The following is a 22,324-nucleotide window of genomic DNA, read 5'->3' on the forward strand; positions in this document are numbered from 1 at the left end:
CAGGAGTTTGTAGGCCATTTCCAAGCTTGTACTTAAACTAGGTAGGACAAAAGTGTTTTCACTAATGAAAGATATCTCCCGTCCCTAATCAATTCAAGTCCGGTTTTTTAATAGCAGCTCAGGGGAGCGGTGGCAACAGTTACACAACTGCTGCCCCGGGGGAGTTAAATTTTGCTTTTGGCATCTCCTGTGTTAAGTGGAGAAGAGCTTTTGTGGCTAGGAGAATGATATATATCTGCAGGAGGGAGGGAGGGAGCAGCGGGGGTGGGGGGAGCACTTTAAATGAATTCTTTAATGGGAGCCCTTTCCAGAAGGCATCCGTGGTATTCCTCTGCAAAAGGAAGAATAAGTACTCAGCACCATATATGGTGACACTTTTATGTTTTTTAATATAAACATGCACAGGCTGGAGCAATCCATGTAGATGGGTTTTGCTGATTGGTTGGGCCTGGGGGGAGGGAAGGAAATGAGACCCTGCTTTTAATATCTTAACATTAGAAAACTTAAGAGCTTGGTTTGAATAAATAAACAGTAGGCAGAGTTGGAAAGATTTTCAACTTTGCAAAATAGCCCCTTCCTCTGCCTTGCTTTTCCAGCTTTTGTATTTGTTTTCCTTTAGCTTGTTTGTTTGCAGTTGTTTCATTCTGTAAATTTCTTTGATTTCTGTTCAGGGAGTACTTGTTCCCAGTGTAGACAGCAACAGATCAGTAAAAGCTATTTGAGACAACTTGGCTCCAAATATAAGGGGACCAAATCCACCCAGTCAATCACCACAATACTGGGCATAGGAAAGGAGGATGCCACACTGGGTTTGAGCTGTTTTAGTGCAATGCACAATCACTCAGCTCAGGCAAGTTACAGTCGTGGAGGGAGAAACCTCTGGTTTTCTGATTCCACTTAAATATTCCAGGAACCAAGTTGGAGAATGCAGCTGCCAGGTGTCTCTGATGCTGCGGGAGAGTTCATCTTCCAGAGCAGAAATGCTCAGAGAGTGAGTATTTTTCCCAGGGACTTGCATGGGTGGGTTCTATTTTTTGCTCTGTTAATTCCCTGCCCTTACAGACCCAGGCTGGCTGCTGTTCAACCTAATCCCCAAATGTGACCCAACGAATTGTTTTCATCATACAGGCTAAGCACATTGTACCAAGCCAGAGTAGAGAAGGTCTTTTTTGTTTGTGCCCTTATATGGCTCCTGAAGTCATCATTGATGCAATAAACTAATGGAGTGTGCTCCTCTAATCAACCTCCCCTTCTATAAACACATTTTGTTCCTGCTCTGAGATTGCTCCCTGACATTTTTAAACCAGCCCCTTTCCTGGCTCTCTCTTTCTTTTCTGTTTCGGATCATAGTGGGAGGGAATCAGCCAGCTCTGGAGAGCGAAGAGATGGTGGAGATCATGGTAAACTAACATTTGGTAGGACAAGTGGCTTCAAAAAGAACAGCAGTGAAACCAGAGCAGCTGAGGAAGAGCAGGAGGACGTCCGAGGTGTGCTGAAGAGGCGAGTGGAAACTCGGGAACACACAGAGGAGAGCCTGAGGCAGCAGGAAGCTGAGCAACTTGATTTCCGTGACATTTTAGGCAAGAAAGTCAGCACCAAAAGTTTTTCTGAGGAGGAACTGAAAGAAATCCCAGCCGAGCAAATGGACTTCCGAGCAAACCTGCAGCGGCAGGTCAAGCCCAAGACCTTGTCGGAAGAGGAAAGGAAAGTTCATGCTCCTCAACAGGTGGACTTCCGCTCTGTGCTAGCCAAGAAAGGCACCCCAAAAACCCCATTGCCAGAGAAGGTGCCACCTCCTAAACCAGCCATTACAGATTTCAGATCTGTGCTGGGCTCAAAGAAAAAGCCACCTGCAGAGAATGGCAGTGCAGGCACCCCAGCACCAAATGCCCGCCCCAATTCTGAAGCCCAGAATGCGACCCCCAATTCTCAAGCCCCCGTTGCTAAACCAGCAGTGAAAAAAGAAGAGAAGAATGACAGAAACTGTGAACGTGGGTGCGCAGTGGTGGATGGCGGAATAATTGGGAAAAAAGCTGAAAACAAAGCAGCAGCAAGCAAACCACCAGAAAGCAAAGGAACAGCACCCTCCTTCACAGAGAAGCTTCAGGATGCTCAAGTAGTAGATGGTGAAAAATTGGTCTTACAATGTCGGATTTCCTCTGATCCCCCTGCAGCTGTCACCTGGACTCTAGACAGCAAAGCCATCAAATCATCCAAGTCCATTGTCATCTCCCAAGAAGGTAAATTAATTGAATTACAAGCCAGCTGGATGGCACACTGTTATATCTGGCTCTTGATTAATAATATTTAGTTCATTAAAGGTAGTGCAATACTTTATTTAAGTCCTGTGCCAGTAAGTGTTTCCAGATGCAACTTTCTTGTTATTTCAGTGGAGTACACAAGGAACAGTATTGTTTGACATTTCTTGCAGATTCTCCTTTAACAGCCTGCAGATGTAATTTTTATAAAGTTGAACTTCTTGCATTTTTAAATGTTGTTTACATTGCTAACGCTGTTCAAGGAGCTGGTACATGACGTTTGTTTAAGCTGAACTTTAAGGATTTAGAACATTGAAAACGGAATAATATTGTTGCTGCTTTACAAGTTCTAATTTAATTCTTCTGTGTGCTTAATAATTCAGGCTTTTTATTGCAATAAGAAACATAGAAGCAAAGAGGGGTTGTGTTATAGACAGAAATTACTACAACTTCAAGTTACCTAGTTAAGATCAGAGTTGAGAATTCATTTCCACTGTATTTAAAGCCCCACCACAGATGCTGCTGGTGCCTTTGCAGACACTGAAATATTTGAACCCCACTGGCATGATGACTTTTAATCAATTTAAAAATACTACAGAGTTTAGTAAAAGTTCTCAGAGAAAACCCTTACTGTTGTCAAGTTGAGAGATTTCTTTATATTCCACAGTCTGGATGATCAAAACCTACTAGACTGGTTTTGTATGAAAATTAGTATGGACTCTAGACAAAATATATTTTCCTTGGGACAAAAGTAGGGAGGATAACTGATAATACAAAAAAACATCTTTGCTTGCTATTTGTTTCATAAAACACTGAGTTAATTATCTGGAGAATGGCACTGTCCTGCACATTGTAGTAAAAAACTTCATGGTCACAGTAAGAATCATAGCTTGACACAGGGGTCTGCACTCTTTCTTGTGAATCTTTCTTCATTTAATCCAGACTATTTTCAGTGTAATTAAATGAGAACCAAATGAATACACACATTGGTTCACCACAACAGGTGAATCCTTGTGCAGTGTTCCAAGCACTGAAACATGAGGATTCTTCTAAAGTGGATGCAGTCAGAAACACTGCCTTCAGATAATGCAGGGGGAAAAAGGTACCTGAGTACTTCATGAAGAGGATACCAAAGCAAGTAGATGGAGGAAGGGAAATGGTATCAGGTGTATTGTGTCTGGCATGTGGCTGAAGTAGCATAAAAATGTTATATGTGAGTACGTGATGATTTTCACCAGACAGGACTGTACAGCATAGGGGAAGTTGTCATATACATGAGAAAAAGTTGAGTGGTGGAAATGCCATCTTTGTAGAAAGGACTAACAGGATCAGGAGGGTGGGAGACTGCAATTTAATCAGCTTCACACCGGAAACAAGATCTCAAGGGTTTTCTTGGAGTTGCTCAGAGTGAGAAGAAATTATGCATCTCCAAGTTTCATGTCTCCTATCAAAGTACATCAGATAGCAAATACCAAAGCTTCTGAGCTATGGTGGAGCCTCCTGAATCCCAAAGCTTTAATGTTGTGCTGCAGAAAGCTGTTTCCTTGATTGAAATAATCTGAGTAACTGACTACTAGAATCCTCTGGCTCATATTCACCTTATACGATGGTACTGTGGAGCTGAAAGTCCAGTGTACTTGTGTTTACAGTGAAGTGATCCTCATGTACAGAAATGCTCTACCACCTGCCTGAGCAGAGCACCCAGTCTGTCGGGTCTAGGTGACACTCTTGGCTGTGACATCCCGGAGCTGGCATTTTGTCAGGATCTCACACTTTAGCAGTGCTTTCTGATGAGGTAAGAAAGAAAGGTCACCACTGGATAAGGAATCCACTGTTTCAGGACGGCCTCATGCAAGGAGTGAAGAAACTGTCCTTATGTTTCAGTTGTACCTGCATTATTACACTTGAGTCATGCTTAGGTAGTCAGTATTATCAGCACTTCAAAGTTATGCATTCTTTTGCACTTATTTGCAAAGGATCTTAGAAAGAAATATTACACAGGGAAGTAAATGCTACAGTTTTTTCCTTTAATGGAAAGAAATGGAATGAGGATTAGAACTTTTTTTTTCTCTCAAACCTTACTACATACCCTCTGGTACACCGAGGGGATGCATTGCATGAAGGTCAATTCAGGTTTTTTCCTGACAGTACCTGCTAGCTTTGGCTCTTGGAGAACAAAGTGTTGCTGCTCTCTCACTGTGAGATGCTTTCATGCCAACTGTTAAGTAATTAACTAGGTATGCATGATACTTACTTTAAGTAAGTTCCAGTTTTCTTAGAGATTGATTTTTCTCTTTTCCCCTAATTAGGAACACATAAATAGTTGAAGGAACCAAGGGAGAAGAAGGAATAATTAGAGATACAGACTAGAATTGAGAAGTAAGAAACTCAGGATGAATATCAGGAAATACTGTTCAGTAGAAGAACTGTATGGATTAGTCTCACAGAAAGTGTTCAGTGCAGCTTTAAATGTAGAGAGCAACAGTAAAACTGGATGTAGTATTCAGCAGCCTAGTGCCAAAATCCCAGATTCCATCTTTTTCCCTAAACACTGAAAAGGCAACTTTGTCGTGTCCTTCAATGCCTTTGGCCATCCTTGGGGCAGCATTTAATGGGCTCTGGAAATAATCCCCTAGAGTCATCCTCAGCTGAAAGAAGGTTGAGTCTGTGGGGAAGGAGAGGAATTCAGAGCAAATGGACCTAGGTCACATTAAAGGGCTTAGATCTTGCAAAGCCATTTTTTACTTCTTCGATATAGCCTTACTTCTCTTGTGTTTAGCAACAAAATGGACTGCGGAAGTGGGTAGACTGGGTGCATTCTTAGCTATTTCACCACTTGGTTTTGTGCTGCCATGATGTTTGGTGGTCACCACTGGTTCTCACATATTGAAAATTTTCCAAAGGATACTAGAAAATCCTGTCTAGATTGAGACATATCTGTCCACTTTTTATCGGACTACAAGCCCATCTTAGTTAGTGTGAGCCACTGCCCCACAAACTGTTTAATGTAAGTAACACATTGATCTACACCAGTGCCATGTATTTGTCTTTTGGAAATTAAATTAACCCTCTCTGTTATTGCCAGAAAGCAAAAAATGATAGCAGCTCGCTGATCTCCTGGTGCCAAATCTATTGGGAGGATAAATAAATAAAATCTGGTTTCAGGAACATGCCCACCTGATAAAACAAGTAGCATATTTAACCAGGAATGGCAGACTTTAAAGTACACTTGTGTGTAACAAATTCACAGGATAGGCAAACTAACCCTTTATGTTGTCACTCACTGAAAGTAACTCTCCTTGACACATTTGTCCTAGCTGATAGCAAGGCTCTTTACCTGTTAGAAACAACTCTACTCACACATCTCCTCTGTGTTTTAAGAGGCTCACACTGCATCACCCATCCAAGGCAGTTTAGCCATTAGCGTGCAAGAGAAGGGGGGATGTTAGCCCCACTTCTGTACCGTCGGAGAAGTCTGAATTCAAACACCAGGTTCAGAATAATCAGTAATTGGCAAAGGCAAAATTGAATCCTGCTCCAGTAAAGAGCTTCATCGTCAGGCATATGTGTGCCGTATTTGTGCTGTATTCCAGTGCTTAATCTAGGGCTTGCAGTGTGTTATATAATTACACATAACAGGGTTAAGTTTCCTCTAGCAATTAGAAGTCAGAATCTGGGCAGCATCATACTGAATGTCATAATCACAACATATCTAAGATCATTCCTTCCATTTTACATTTCAACTATTAATACTATTTTGTTTCTCTCTGAAATCATGAACATCAGAACTTGCTTTTCCGTTTTTTTTTTAATAATTCCCCAAATAGTATTCTGTCAGCTGAGTGGCATGAGTGAGTGATTTGTTGCTTAAAGTGTCATTTTTATGATGAAGTGTACTCTTACCCAGTTTTTCTTTTACAAACGTGTCTGGCTTGATAGGAATTTAGTAATGGTTTGATTTTATTTTTTTCTTCTTTTAAACATTTGACAGAGTGTGGTTATCTACATTTCTGGGATATACGTTAATGTGGTTTTTGCCTGTGAAATCTCAAAATAAATGGTAACTGTAACAAAAAAACCAAAACAGTGTACTCATAAATGAGAGCATTATGCATTAATAGAAACAGGTTAGATGGTGTAGGGTTAAGAGACAGTTGATTTTAATATGAGAATTCTTTGATTAAAGTTATGAGGGGGCTTTTTGTTTGGAAAAAAAGTTTTGAAGAAGGCTCTAGCAGACATTACAGTGGAGTTAGACATATAAGGACTGAGCAGAACAAGCTTCCTCACACGGTGAACTCTGTAGAGCAGGAACCATTTTGTTTTACATTTGTATGGTACTTGGCACAGCAGTGCCCTGTGCTAGTGTCCCGCTGTGTGACTCACTCTTGGATAGAAAACCCAGATAGGAAATTTTTGCATGGTGACAAAAGTTTTTCTAGAAGGTGACAGGGAGAGGGGTTTGGAAGCTGCCATCCTTACTAGACTGCAGAACTGAGGTGCACAGTGAATGTAAGTCAAAACTGGCAAACTTGCCCTTTTTAAAATCAGCTTGCTCTCCTTTGTTTGGCTAGATTTAGTACCATGTGACTATATAGACTGAAGAGGAACTACTTAATATAGGCTCAGGTAGCAGTGATGGTGTGGCTTAGAAAATGCCCAGAATTTGTACTGCTTTGTGTAAGACAGCATTTTTCTTCCAAGAAAGTGTCTTGGCAGCATAAAGAGTTGGTAATCTTGTTAGCAATAATGCCTTAACAACTTTCTTGTGACTTCACATAACTCCTAAATCTTCCTCGCAGTTGTGCAAGTTTGTGTCTGTCAGTTCAAATGGGATCTGCCATGACTTTTCTGATTTCTTTTTAATTAACTTTGAGTAAGTGTTTGGTGTGTAATTAATACAGCTCTATGTACTGCTGAAAGTAGATGAATTCTGCAGTTTTAAAAAAGCTGCTTCAGAAATTTTAAGGGTAGGGAGATCATCTGAGCATCAGTTCTGAGCATCAGTTCCTTCTCCCAGAAATGCATGTAGTGTAGGTTTAAATATAGAACAAGAGAGACATCTGCTATAATCACTGGTAATTTATTGCAATGTCCTATTATTCTTTTAAGTGTTTTAAGTCAAGGAAACAAAGCAATGTCTTATTTCTAATTTGGATTTATCTGGTTTCTTCTTCTATGTACTTACTGCCTTTCTCTGCTAAGCTAAAGAGCCCACTTGTACTTGATACTTTGACTCTGCTATCAAGATACCTCTCTTTCTCTTTCTTTCTTTTTTCCAAAACTTGACAAATCAAGCTCTTACTGACTTTCCCTCCATACTTTATCCAGACCTTAGAGACTTGAGGTTGTTTTGTTTTTCTTTTTAATACCGTCTCTTCAGTTGCTGCTGGTTGGTTTATTATCCTATTGAGAAAACAGGCAGCAGAACCATATTGTCAGTATCAGCATCAGTGAGATGGAGGTCACCTTCCTATTGCTGTGCTTACTGGAGGTCATTGGTCCTCTTTCTACCTCACAAGAGTGGAGCTCGTGTTTGTTACTTTTGTATTAGACCTTCTGAGAACAGAGCATCCCTTGCTGTCCGTGGATGCCTATCATTCCACTGTCTTAAGCCCCATTTTCTTTGAGTGAATAGGACTCAGCTTAACAAGTAAATGAGATGGTTTATGAGGAATGCCCTGTTTTCTCTCTCTTTCTGTCTTTTCCCTTTCCAACATTCTTTTTATTGTATCTAAGTTTGTCAACGCTACTTTATGAATACTTCTACACCACAGATTAAAATATTGAACAACTGTGGTCCTGGTCTGATCACAGAGGAAATCCACCAGGAACATACCAAGTGATGATTTCCTATTGTCACCTTCTTCGTGAGATCTTTATTTTGGCAGCTCTTCCTAACATGAGTGTTGTTAATATAGTAATATAGCATTAATTGCAAATAGTGATTATAATTAATACATTACATTACAATTAATAATGTGAGAAAATACAAATATTACGGTAAAGACCCTTTACACACATGCATTTGCCAGCTAAATATGTAGTCTCTTAATGAAAGTAGGTTTCTTACATTGTTTTCCTTAAAACTCAATCAATTAGCAATAACTAAATTTGACATTTTTTCTTCTCTGAAACTCATGTGAGTTTTTTTCTCTGCTTTGCCTGTTGTTGTTGTAACTGTAGTCAGTGTTTTCCAGGTCAACCTGCTTGCCATTTTTAAACATGGCTGTGACGCTAGCACATATTTGTACTTTCCCAGACAATTTGCGATTTATTAGAAAGTTGATACCAGTGGGCGAATGAGTTCCTTAACAAATTTGTTATGGCTCCTAGGCACAGCTTCTCATGGCCTAGTATTTATTAACATTTCCTTAATACTCCATAGTACTTCTTTATCCCTTGGGATACAAATGAGAAAGACATAAACTTCAGTCTGCATCATGGATAGGAGTCAGGAGGTTGGCCAGCCAGATGCCAGTACAGGGAATTAGGGTCAGGAGCTGTTTTTTGTTGGTTTGTGTATTTGTTTTATATCTGAAGTTGACTTTCTGTGGAGTTTCATGGAAAGAATGCAGAAGCCTAGAGATATTTTAAACTGGCTTGCACTATTTTTGAGTAAGTCAGAAAATCCTTTAATAGCTCAAAATGCAAGAGAAAGGCTTTGTGTATCTAAACCAGAGCCTCCAGTAAACTGTCAGCTTCTGTGGCTGTTAAGGTCTTTTCTAGAGCTGCACCAGTTCTGATGTCGAAGTGGAAGATCCCAGTATTCATATTTACTCCAATCCTGCATTTTGTGACTGTTTTAAAGACTGTCTGTGGGCTGTTCCTAACAAAAAAAAGTGGAGGGATGGTGGGACAAAATTAATGGCAAATTCTTTTAGTTGACTGGGATTTGTGAAGTCCTGGGATTCAGAATACCCAACTGGAGTAAGCAGTCTGGGCTTTCTTGCAGTTAATAGAAAATAAGCTTGTTTCAGGTCATGAAGGTTTTTGCAGAGGAAATACCAAATACTTCATTGAAAGATGTTTGGCCTTCTAGCCCCGGGAGTTGACCATAGCTCTAGATCACAGCACATAGGCCTATTGGGGAGTTTCCTGTCCTTATGGAATCTCATCAAGTTTTGCACATTTGAGCTGTGGTTTTTTTTTTTTATCATTTTCTAAGAAAATGAGATTTCTGCAGCCATGCACTCTCTCAGCCTCCCCTTACACTCCTGACCCAGCCTGGCGAATACTTTTTTGAACCATTGGCCAATTTTACACTAAGTCCTAGTAGTCCACGGTTTCATGAATACTATTGGCTAAATAAAGGAGAGTGACCCAAATGATCTCATTTTCCCTTCACTCCTCCAGTGAGGGCAGAACACCACCATTGCATCTGGTACAAGCAACAACCCCACCAATCCTCAGGTACTTTGTGCTGTTCCAGTGCAGTTGCTGGGTGGTATGAAGAAGGGAAGAGAAATAGGAAACAGATTATTGCTGCAGGGAGGTGCAAGTCAGGAGAAAAAGAATGCAGCCCTTGAAAAAACCAGATTTCCTTCATCCTCCTTCTCAAAAAATGGCTTCATTAAAATTCAACACATATCAGTATTCTTTTGGAATGAGTAAGGCTGAGATTATTTCATGAGGACTCTGTTTCCAGTGGAATAAGCCAAACACAGCTTTGATCACACCCCTGCCCCGCAGCCTGGCCAGGGCTAGAATCTAAAAGCAAAACTAACAGAGCTCTAAATGCACAAGGCAAGTCGAGGATCATGATGAAAAAACCCTAGGATTTGCTTCTAGGTTTATAGTGTAAGAGTGGGGAAAGACTTACTGTGAAGGAGGGATGTTTCTGTTTGTATATGCTGCATAAGGAAGTGTTTCTCATTAGGTGTTAGCTTATACTGCTGCAGTATGCTGTATGGACAACCCTGCAGCAGTGTGAACGGTGAGGAATGGCCCAGTGTCACGTTAGTCTTCAAAGAGCTGATCAGCATGCAGGTGAGGAAGGGCTTTTGAGAGGGAGGAAACTCCAGCAAAAATGAAAATAAAAGCAGCTTTGTTGCAGTCCCTTAACAGTCCAATTATCCTTACAAGCCAGACTCCTTCCCTGCAGTAAGGTGGCCAGAGATCTCCTTCAGATGTACTTTGTTCCATAGTTTGTTCTGTATGCAATAGCATTTTTAGATTTTAATGTCTGATCTTTTCTAATCATGTTATGTAGGTTTATACAAATTCTTAGACTGGAAGTTATCTTTGGCCTGCTCTCCAGTTGTCTCTTTAAACAGCAGAGACATGTTGATTTATATTTGCTAGATGCCTGCAAGAATACTTTTCTAGTGTCCCTCCTCCATTTGGAATGGAACTGCAGCTCGTGACATTTTTGGCTTAGCCTGACTCATGGAGATGATTTGCCTCAGGGAAGGCACGTGGCTTTTCTTTTCACCCTGTGGTTGGCTGAGCAGAGCATATGTGAGTGAAGGGTCAGTTTGCTTCTGAGATAGTTTTCACATTGTTTCTCAAGGGGAAAATTGTCATTTTTTAGAGCTTCTTGGTTTTGTGGAGGATGAGGAGGTGGGAAAAATTCATTTTCTTCTGACCTCAGTGTGTGTCTGTCAAACCAAATTTGCTGGGAACCATTTGAATGTTTTTATAAGATTTGTCTTGAATAATAACATTCAGTTTTACAATGAGGGAGAATCTGAATGCCAAAAGCATGATTGCCATGTCAGAACTGAGGTCTAGTCTCCAAGGGGAGCCAGTCAGTTCTCAAAGTTCTTCTGACAGAGGGGTGATATTTTCAAGGACTAGTGTCACCTGTGCCTGTGCCATCTCCCACATCACAAGGGATATGTTTGAGGGGGAGCCTGGGATCAGGAACTCTGGAAGCCAGAAGGCAGCCTCTAGTTAACATAGAGAGAAAGGTGGTAAATAGCAAGTGATGCTGGGAAATTTCCTTACGTCTCACGACACAGGGGAAATGTCTAAAAAAACCCCTCCATCTATCTAATTTTGCCATTAATTAGGAGAGACTGTGAGAATGGTAGATGGAGGGAGAGGGGAAGGTATTACTGTGGCCGAACTAAGTGAAGGATGGAGGCATTCTGGACAAGCTAACAGCCATGGATGGAAGTGCACTATGTCTCAGGCTGGGTTTAGGGGACAGCCCAGGCTTTCCAGTGAGGAAAGAGAAAGTAAGCCCAGCTTTACCGTCACCAAATGAGGAATATTTGAAAGGGGAAAGTCTAGAGTCTTTTAACTGGGATATTCCCTGGAGAGCAAAGTACTTTGGCATTTCAAGCAATGCAAGCAAGCGTAAGGAGTTAGGCAAACCACAGTTCTCCTTCCTCATCCCCCAGCTACTGGGAACAGCTTCTGTTTTGGTTCACAGAGTTTTATTTTTTAAGAGGAAATGTATTTCCCTTGGGTCATACCAAGCTTCCCTTGGTAACTACAGAGCTTATGTCGCATCCTGTTTCTGCAAACCAAATGTAGTCAAATTTTGCTTTTTGTTTGAAAAGAAATGGAGTTGAGGCAGTGACAACTTTGCCACGGATATATTGGACTTTCTAACAGATGTTTTATAATATCAGACACTTGTTCTCTGAGTAATTAAAGTGAAAAGAAAATGGCTGTCATTTTTAAACTTGAGCACTAATCTCAAGTTCTAATTTCACACATGGATGCTCATGGGAGTGGTAGAGATAAGGCTAAATCAAAATATTGCAGATGGTCACTTTACAGAAGCCCTCCTATTAACAGTCCTACTCGACTAGTGCTTTTGGAAAAAGATCATTAGAGTGAGGACTTTTTACACTTGCTATAAGACAAAAAACAGCAGCAGAGATTCTGCTCTGCGTCTGCTCTACCCTCATCCATTAACCACTTCAGGGCTGCAGCTTTGAGTGTCCTAGGGAACAGCAATATGATTCAATTTGTCTACCAATGTGGTTTCATTTTCTTTAGCATTAGTTCTGAAGTTGAATTTTTAAGGACAAAACATCTTTTTCTAGCAGTGAAGATGACCTGTAGTAAAGGATTGGATCATTTGATGCATTCTGTTTCTTAATAGCACTACAGTTTTTTGTGAACTGCAACATAACATCCATTTGATCTCTCCTTCCTTTGTATTAGGGACACTGTGTTCACTTACCATTGAGAAGGCCATGCCTGAAGATGGAGGCGAATACAAATGCATTGCTGAGAACGCAGCAGGAAAAGCTGAATGTGTTTGCAAAGTGCTGGTAGAAGGTAAGTATTTGCTGGATACGGGAAAATCCTTCCTGAGAACTTCCTCCTTCCCCCCTTTATTTCCCAACACCAGCCTTTATGAAGCACATATACAAAAAAGAACCCTACCTCCTTCCTCCCTGCACTATTTGGTCAATACATAATTCAGTGTCTACCATAAAGGAGTATGAGCAGAGACAGTGCAGAGCCAAGGGCTCTGGCTGCTTTTTGGAATAATCTATGCTTTCCTGCTACCCACTGTATTTCTACAAGGAATTTACAAGGATTTTGGAGCAGTAAGTTGAACCCATGAAGATTTGCTTCTGAGCTATATACATTAAGAGCATGTAAGAATTCGGTGTGTGAGCCTGGGTACCAGTCTGCCTCAGGACTATGTATGGCACATTTCTCAGTCTAGAACTTTTCAATTCTTTGTATTCAATGACATTTGGTCATTTGTTTATTTCTAGTGGAAGTGGCTAAAAATAAACACATTAGCAGCCTAAGTACCCTTGTATGCCATAGTCTTAGAACACAGATAGTTTGCTGACTGAGGTAGCCATTTTCAGCCTCAGTCGTGCTGAAGACACTGTGCTTTTGACAAGTAGTCTTGACCTTGGGCAAATATTTTTTCATGAGATTGAGAGCACAGTCTTAAAAATGCCATAGACTTTAGGTAATCAAATGTGCATCTTATCAGCTCACTGTCTGGTGAGCTCATCCTTGAACACTCTGTTACTTTTCACTGCAACTGAAAAGAACATAAAATATAAAGAACAAGACCAGTAACCATAGGTATTGAGCCTTCATAACTGTGTTGCAGATATGGTATTTGGGGCAAGGGGTCTAGAAAAGAAAACTGTTATTTGTTTTCCTAATGTAGCATAACATAAGGTAAGAACATGATCCTGTAACTCCATCAGTAAGGGTCAGTCTTCAGCTATTGTTTGTATTTCTTTAATTAAAAGTAATAAATTTTACCAGTGCTGAAGTTCAAAGAAGACTATTAAGAGGAGGCTTTAAGCAAAATCTAGTTCCCTGTAACACCTTAACTAGCACAGGTGCAAAGGATTACAGGATGAGATGATCAAGTGCTTAGCACACTTTTGCATGTGTCAATTACCTATGTGTTTTTTACTTTGAATTCATCTTCTAATCTCCTTCATGTAGTTGCTTTTCTTCCTGAACCCTCCCTTAGCATATTTCCCATTTCCAGTTTCCTGCTGGGCAATGCATGTTCTAGAAGGCTGGAGGTAGGCTTTGATTTGTTATTTCAAATACTTGCTCATGGGAGGCTGACAGCTCAGGGCATACTCATTGTACGATGGTGAATGGTGAATATGGTGTTATATCAGCTGTCTGGCTCACTTTGATAGTGGCACCCATGGCGTAAGGAGATAACTTCATGTAATGGTGGACATCAGTATGACCATATTCTTACCTTGATACTGGCTGCAAAATCTGTCTTTTCCATTCCCTACTGGCATGCTGCATTGTATGGCTGAGAAGAGGTTTCTGAGGAATGGCACCACAGCAAACTCCAACTGTTTAGGAGAGACTCCATTTGATATCCCATGTCTGTGACTGGCAGAAGGGACAACTTATTTTTAACTTAGAATGGTGATCTCAAACAACAGTTAAAATTTCTCACTATTACTCAGTCTGCTGTCAGCATCCCAGATGCCAATTTTTAGACTCAGCAAGTAACCATAAATATATTTCTTTTGGCGCCATGGACTCAAATCAGATTGCAGGAATATTTGACTTCAGATGTCAAATTAGGTCAGGGATAAATCTGTAGAATCTGAGTGTCTGAACTCAGATGTAGCACAGCCTTCTGCTCTGATTTGTTTGCTAGGAGACTCTGTCTTCCTCTGTCAACTTTTTAGGAAACTTAGAAAGATCAGCTTTCATGCTCTGGCATCTAGAAATAGGTGACTAAAATAGGTGACTCTGAAACATTTATGTTATCTATTCTCTGGTAACTAAATTTCAAACAGCTATCTCATGTACAAATCCTCTGAAAGCTGAATATTTGAAAGCTATAAATTGATACAGCTGTTGCTGAGACCATAATCCAGATTTGGAATCTTTCTTCCAAAGAGAAATATCAGGATCAAACAATCTAACAAGTGTAGCTCGTTAGGATTTGCATTATATGACATGCTCTGCCTGAAAAAAGGTTGCACCCTCTAGTTACGTGTGTCTGTCTTCTGGGATACACATGGAAGAGAGCTTGCATTGACTCTCAGCTGTCCATGGAGCCTGCAGTGCTGAGTAGTTGCTGGATATGAGTTGTGCAAACTTGACAGTAATGAAATCCATCAAACTTGAGTCGTGTGGTGTACCTTTTGCCATTTTTCTATAGGAATGAACCGATGTACAATAATAGCTTTTTGGGAAGATTTAAACATACAAAAGAAATGCTGCTTTTCAAAATGTGTTCATCTATATAGATCACATAGTCAATGGAATTGAAGAATGACATGGCAAGACTTTTTTTTTATTAAATGATGCTTCAAGTATGCCTTTGTTTCCCTCTTCCATGCACTGCCTAAAGCAGCTTTGTGCACACTGTACTTAGTTCTGTTCTTAGTTCTTAGAACTGTACTTAGTTCTATCCAGTTAAAATAGACCTATCAGCTTAGATGGTGCCCCTTGTCTAGTTGCTTTCTCAGGTTCTCAGTGCAGCTGCTTTCATAGCGGGCTTCTCCCTCTCTGCTTCCTCTTCCTTTTAGAATGTGTCCTTCTCCAGCAAATCTGTGCAATAAGTCTTTCTTAAAAACCAAAAGGACAGCACTTGGGAGAAAGATCCAAAACAGACTGATGTTAATAGGCAGCTTTTTCATTATTGATTTTTAAATAGGATTTGTATCTTATTATTTGTTTTGATTGCAGATGCCTCATCCACAAAGACCTCAAAGCCTACTGAGAAGAAGAATAAGAAGCCTAAGACCACACTTCCCCCTGTGCTGCCAACAGAGAGTAAGTGACAGTGATTTTGATTACCTCCTTTTCAGTGGAAACAAAAGAGTGCTTTGGGATTATGTGGTCATTCCCTTTTGTTTGCAGGCATAGTATCAGAAGCTTGTGCTGTTTCTTTAACATAAGTCATGTGAAATGAGTTTTTGCTTTGTGGGGATTAGAAGTAAGTGCTGAAACTCTGAGTTTGGACCTAGCCCACTCTATTCTCAGTTTTCCATTATGGAGGAATAAACTTATGACAGAGATTTAATTTTGTCTGCCACCCAATGTTCTGCAGAAATTCTCAAGTAGCTTGCTTCAAGTCGTGTTGTGTCCTGTGCAGACAATGCACTGTCTTACCATTGGTAGGCAAGGTATCTTAACTGAAATGATGTTTTAAAAAAGCATAATCTGTCCTTTTTTCCATGACCATGGGGAGTCGTTTGGTGAATTTTACATTCCTTGTTTTAAGCCTCTATGCTTTACTAGCTTTCAATGCTTCCTGAAATAACAAATCAGCTATAAATTTTCATGTTTGCTACTCTGCATACATATATTTGATTAAGAGGAAACCTTAAATGGTAAAGGCAGCACAATAACATCTGTTTAGAAATTCTGAATACCACTACTACTTTTGAAATTAAGTGTCCATGGTATACGAATATCTTCTAAATCAAACACTGGACTTTGAAAGTTGTCTATCTAAGATGTCTATCTGAGATACCATGCAAGTTCCTAAAAAAAGGACACAGTTCTAATGGAAACATGAAATATTTTTTCAGTGCTTTCTCAAAAAAAAAAAAAGTAACTATCTAATCTGATTTTCCAGCATGGAACATTTTCAGCTGCTTTCAGCAGGAAAAATACTGATTGATGATCCCAGTTAATAATTGTGCTTCTGGAGTTGACTTGCCTTGAGCTATGCCCTGGGCTACAGCTATTTCTGAGTTGCTGGCTGAGTGTTGTAGCTTTTCCTCCAGCCAGTCATTTGGGGGTGTGGGAAGGGTCGCATCGACACACTCCACCTCTGCACCTAGGCTTCAAATGCTGTAAATAACAGCAATTAAGAACAATCATTTTGTTTGTGAACTTAAATAAAAAAATAAAGTTTTAAAGCCATTCAAAGCTCCATGGCATAGTGTTTTGAGTAGTGTTTTCTATGCACACAAATACATTTCCTCTGATCCTCCCAGCAGTGTTATCAACTGCAGCTTTCCCAGGAGAAACTGAGTTGAGAACTAAGTCTAAATATGTGGATATATGACCTAAAAAAAGAAATCACTGCTTGTCTTGCTGTGGATTTTAGTGGTAATTGAATATAGGTAGCAAAACAGAAGCTAGCAACTCTGGCTTCAGAAATGATTGGGAAAAGAAAGTTGAAATAATGGTCAATGGTTTCATTAAGGTTGCTCTGTAGCATATTATCTCGGTGTTTAAAGTTCTTAAACTTCACATAAGCCCTTTTTTAAAGTGCTTTTAAAACATCTTTCCTGTTGCACTGAAAACATCAAGGTAACCAGAGAGAATGTTAGAAAGCTGGGCTTTGGAAAAGCTTTTGGAAAACTTTGGAAAATTAAATATTTAATTTTAAAAGGATTTGGCTGCAGAGATAGCACAAGTGGTTTTTAAAATCTCAGCCTCAGTCTCCAAGGATTGTGGGCATTTTTCTGCCTGAAATGAGTATTATATTTGTACGTTTCTCAGGGGCAAAATATACAAAACTGATCCAGTAGACTTTACAGTTTCAATTTAAACTGAAATTCCTTTCAGATGTAGAAATTTTAAACTTTCTTACCTTAAAGACGATGGGCTTAACAAGTCAGATATTTGTGCATCTTTAATTCTTTCGAAAAGAAAGTTAAGAATGGCTGTGAAGTAAGATGTTTCAATGTAATAAGGAGATAAATTTCTACTCTGATCTCTTCTAGTCTTTGTTGCCACATCAACCCACCAGCAGTCCTAATGGGAAGTAGAGTGTAAGGAATGATATTGAAGAAATAGAGAACAAAAATTCCGAATAATCCCACTGAATAAATTCTGAATTTTGAATGCTCAATTCAGTCAGAACAGTATATACTGTATGGGGAACAGAAGCTATAATACTCTCTCTCGTTTTTAGAAATACTTCTCAAGGGAAAAAACCCAATCATTTTCAATTTTCTGTTAGAAAGTGCAAGTCCAATTTCATGGTTAGCATCTATGTGAACCTTTCTTCCTTTAGAGAAATTATAAGTGATCCTTGATTTTTGCCCTAGTAGAAACCTTCAGGAAAGTCATTAACTTTTAGTTCCTGAAAGCAAAGATCAATACATTTTTTTTTGTGAACGAGAATGGATATTGTCAGTATGTTAATCTGTAGAATCTCTCTCACTGTGAGAATAATTGCTGAACCAGGTCATTTGATTACTCATTCTGACAATGTTATTTTATTACTGAAAGATTGGGTTTTGGAAGCTACAGAAATCCAATAGTAAGTAAAATTTTGTGCATTACCTCTTTTGAAATGCAATGCATACTAGACCTTTGTTTAGATTAAGCAGTTATTCTCAGAAAAACATCTATGAAGGCAGCTTTGTAGCATTCAGTGTTTAATGGTATCTCTGAATGGATGGTTGCCGTGATAACTTGCAGAAAGATTGCTCCCATGCAAGCAAATTATGAAAATTATTCTTTCTTTTTGCTTACAATATATACTCTGTCATCAGAATTTAGTAAAAATTATGACTCTGCAGAATGCAACTCTGTAATGATGAATAGGATAAAAAATATTGTTTCTGAGAATAACAGACAGATCCAGCTTTGAATCTGAGTGAAATCAATCCAGAGGAAGAATGGAAGAAGGACACCTCTTTTTGTAATGTTCAAATTGGTTCATTCTTCACTGACTCTACTGTCTTAGGCTTTGTCACTTGTGTCTTTGCTAGGTGGATGTGAAATGCTACTGAGTTAGAATAATAAAGTGTTATGCTTCTTCTGCACAGATAAAAAAGTCTAAAAGAGGCAGTGGAAAATTGGAACCCTTCATTATTTATCATACTGCATACTCCATGCTATGCTAGCACGATCAGTGGATAATGTAAGGGTCTTCTAGTTTGACATAACCCTGCAGCTGAAATACTAAGCTAAAAAGTCTCACCACTTGAACATTTCTCTAGGGAGCTTTGAAAGCATCTGCTGTAAAGGGATTTGGGCACCCAATTCCTATTGAAATTAGAAGTTACTTCAGATTAGGCTTAAAGGGTACTGCTTATTTAAATTACCAAGGCCACCTGCAAAATCCTCAGCACCTATTAAATAAATGTTTTTGGCCCAACAGAAAGGATCCAAGTGCTGCTTGAGAATTTTAAAAGTAAATAAGGATTTGATGGTTTATAAAGAAATATTCTCTTTTTTAAAAAACGTAGAATCATAGAATGGTTAGAGTTAGAAGGGACCTTAAAGATCATCCAGTCCAACACCCCTGCCATGGGCAGGGACACCTCCCACCAGACCAGGTTGCCCAAAGCCCTGCACAACCTGGCCTTGAACACTTCCAGGAAGGAGGCATCCACAGCTTCCCTGGACAATAGCAGTATTACTACTACACACTTCCTAAAATTTTGTCCTTTTTAACACTGAGGACCAAAACAGCACTAAATCATCACTTGAGCAATTAGCCTCAGATCACACATTCATTTGGAGGCCTAGAACCCAAATTTCTTGATCTTCAGTCTTGTGAATTGTTTGCATGCCACATCCAAAATGCTATAGATTTTTTAAACTGACATCCCAAAATAGTACATAAAACATGAATTTTCCAAAAGGCAGCTTTTTTTTTTCCAAAGTGTTTTTTTTTTTTTTAAGAAGTACTGGAGAAAGAGAAATATTGCAACAGTTAAATGCTATTTCTTAAACTTCACCAGGACTGAGCAAAGCAACATAACTTTACTATAGTAGGAAGAAACTTTATCCCAGTCATTGCTACTGAGAAAAAAATTGGCTTTAATGCTTTAGAAAATAACTCTCCTAAATCTAAGCATTGGATTAAAGTGTTTGGAAAGAAATGCCCACTGTTTTTGTAGGGCTAATTCACAGCACTACTTTCAGTAAACATTAAGAAATGACAACTATCACCTGTCATAATCAGTGGTATGAAAACCTAACAGGATATCCTGCATTCCCTCATCTGAGTAATACACTTGTTAAACCCCCAGTTCTCACTTTCCTCTATTGAAGGGATGACCCAGCACAGAATTTAATTGTACAAATGTAAGTTCTTCTGCTCAGTTAAAAATAAAGTTACATCAAAGAAAAAAACTGCCTCCACACACCTTCAAGTAAAGGGGACCAAAATATATTACTTAGCAGTATTTGGTATCTTGCTGATACAAATCTTTTATATCTGCTACTATTTAAAATCTGTTTGATTTCCTGTCAAACACATTTTTGGTGAAGTAACAATGCATTCTCTTCCTGACAGTTGTTAATAAAATGTCGCCACTAACACTGTCCAGATCAAATCCTCTGGAAGGCTGCACTGTTATCTTCCCACATCTGATTTCTCAACATTGCTGGTACTTGAATGCAAGGCTGTGGAGTGACATCTCTGAAGCAGCAGGTCACAAATGTAAAGATGTCAGACAGGACATTTTATATATTCTTTTCTATAGTGGATTCTAAGCATATTAATTACCATGGAAAAATTATCAGTCAGTGGCCAAGTGATTAGCATGCAGTTCTGTTATTTACTCTTCAATAAACAATCTTGTCAGAGACCTCAAGTCTACAAGCACCATTTTAAGAAAAACGTCATTAAAACATTAAAGTGTCCAGTTTAGATAACATATAACTACATTAGTAAACACTTCAAGTTTTTTCTTTATTTTCCATTCTATCAATATAATATGAAATACAGCACTGGAAAATATAAAATGTTTCACAATCCTCCTTTCATATCAGGTTGTTTCATTCTCAGTATAAAACTTGCCAGTTTCTAAGGGAAGAACTCAGTCACTAAGTGAGTAAATAATCAGGTCAGAGATGTCTTTTAATTGCAGAAACAAGAGCACTGCATAGCAGCTGAGATTTGGTGACCATGCTGCTGTTGTCCCTTTTGGTCCCTGGGATAGTCTGAGATGCTGCTAAGGGTCAATGAGGCCATTCAAATGAGTTCTCTCAGCCTCATTCATTTCCCAGAAGGTCCATGCTGCTCTACTCCTGGCTGTTGCAAGAAGAACCAAGACATTTTCTGCACAATGAGTGCAGTTACCTAATGTGTTTTAACAATATGAGTTACATCGCCAGGAAAGCCTCTGACCAAACCTTTTCAAGGAAAATATTTAGTCTTTTTTTCTAAGAGAAGCTGAAACTTCTTCTTTTAGTGTATGTAAATAAAATTGCCATGAGCTGTTTTTAATACCTAGATAGGATTTCTCTGAAACTCTGAATAATGAAAGGTGGTAACTTCATTCCTCAGCACTGGGGTCCAAGGGTAAGCTGTTGCACAAGGCCAACCAAAGTAGCTGAAGCACAAAGGCAATGTAAGATTTAACTTGGTGACTCTGAAGGTTGGTTGCCTCCACAGATGAAAATTCAGTTACTGCATGTATAAGGAGAACAATGGAGGAACACTAATTTCTTGTGTAAATCACTTTTCCTTGATGCCCAGTTCAGCACTGTTTAGCTAATGCCAGGTATGCATTTTGAATCTCTGCCAGGTTACTTTACAGCTCACACCACACTGACATTTTCTGAGTTAATGTTGGCACAGAACAGTATTTTCCATGTGTTTTTCATACAGTCCATCCTACATAGCTGTGTGTTGACAGAAGAAGACAGAAATGTTTATTGACTGCCTCATGCAAAGAAAAATGAGTACAGTTTTTGCAATGTGGCCTTGAACTGAAGAGGTGCTGTGCACTGTTAAGTGCACCCAGTTAAGTCATTGACTAAAAATTGTAGATCTGGGGCATTTAATAGCAATATTGACCAAAGTTTTTTCTCTATAAAACAGGCATCTAAATCCATTGGCTTAATTAATGTGCAAAAGCACACAACACCTAGCTTTTCCCACTGAAATAATTTGGAGCTCCTGAATGTCCAGATGACCTGGCAGTGCTTTCCTACATAATAGACTGAGTAGCAGGCTAGTAACCTGGCTTAGATTGCTGTTCCTACACACTTGGCAACAGCATTTTAGCATCTAATTGTAGCTGTTCTTGCAGGCCTCGAGAAATATGAAAATTAAATCTATATTTAAGAAATTAACATTGTTGTCTTCCTCCCACCAGAGCTTTTACTGGAATTCATATGACCTGGGTTGTTTATAATCTCTGTTTGATACTGCATCTTTTCTGCACTGCTCAGATTTACTTTAATTGCAGAAATTGCAAAAGCACTGTGCTACTAAACTTTGGAATTGTTTCTTCCTCCAGCCAACCTCTTTGCAAATGCTGAGTTACTTTCAGTGCACTGTGTTGCATTACTGAAGCTCTGAGTGTGCTAGTGTATGCTGGCTCTCTCTTGACTGGAATGCAAGAGTGAGTATTTCCTGGATTTTTATTTTTATTTTGAGAAGGAGGAGGCTGGATTTTTTTAATTAGAGGACAATCTCTGCATGAGTTAGAAACTAAATATGGGATGTTGCAACAAAATGACAGTTGTTTTTAATGAAGAAAAATAAAAGCTATTAAAAACTGTTCTGAAACACGCAAACTCGAATAACTGACTTGTATGGCATTTAGTTTGCTAATGTTTGCTTGTCATCAAATTTAAGCCAGAATTGCTTTCTATTTTACTGTATTTAGATAATAAACAGTTATCTGTAAACAGTGTGAGGAATTTGATCTTTGAGAAGCAATGAAGCAGAACCGTTTAAGCTTTCAAACCTTGATGGAGTTTTCAGG

General features: G+C 39.2%; 1 protein-coding gene across 1 annotated transcript in view; it reads left to right on the top strand.

The window, feature by feature from the left end:
• Positions 1 to 22,324, top strand: part of LOC104544526 (myosin light chain kinase, smooth muscle) — a gene marked incomplete at its 3' end in the record, with an annotated part of 105,792 nt that overhangs the window by 73,173 nt on the left and 10,295 nt on the right. Inside the window, exons 14-18 of the mRNA XM_010189425.1 lie at positions 911 to 991; positions 1,351 to 2,240; positions 12,381 to 12,497; positions 15,375 to 15,461; positions 18,441 to 18,443. Of these exons, the coding sequence (XP_010187727.1) occupies positions 911 to 991; positions 1,351 to 2,240; positions 12,381 to 12,497; positions 15,375 to 15,461; positions 18,441 to 18,443 (1,178 nt within the window). The remainder of the gene's footprint in view (positions 1 to 910; positions 992 to 1,350; positions 2,241 to 12,380; positions 12,498 to 15,374; positions 15,462 to 18,440; positions 18,444 to 22,324) is intronic.

This window comes from Mesitornis unicolor, unplaced genomic scaffold (genome assembly GCF_000695765.1).
Source record: "Mesitornis unicolor isolate BGI_N332 unplaced genomic scaffold, ASM69576v1 scaffold50487, whole genome shotgun sequence".
Classification (NCBI taxonomy): Eukaryota; Metazoa; Chordata; class Aves; order Mesitornithiformes; family Mesitornithidae; genus Mesitornis; species Mesitornis unicolor.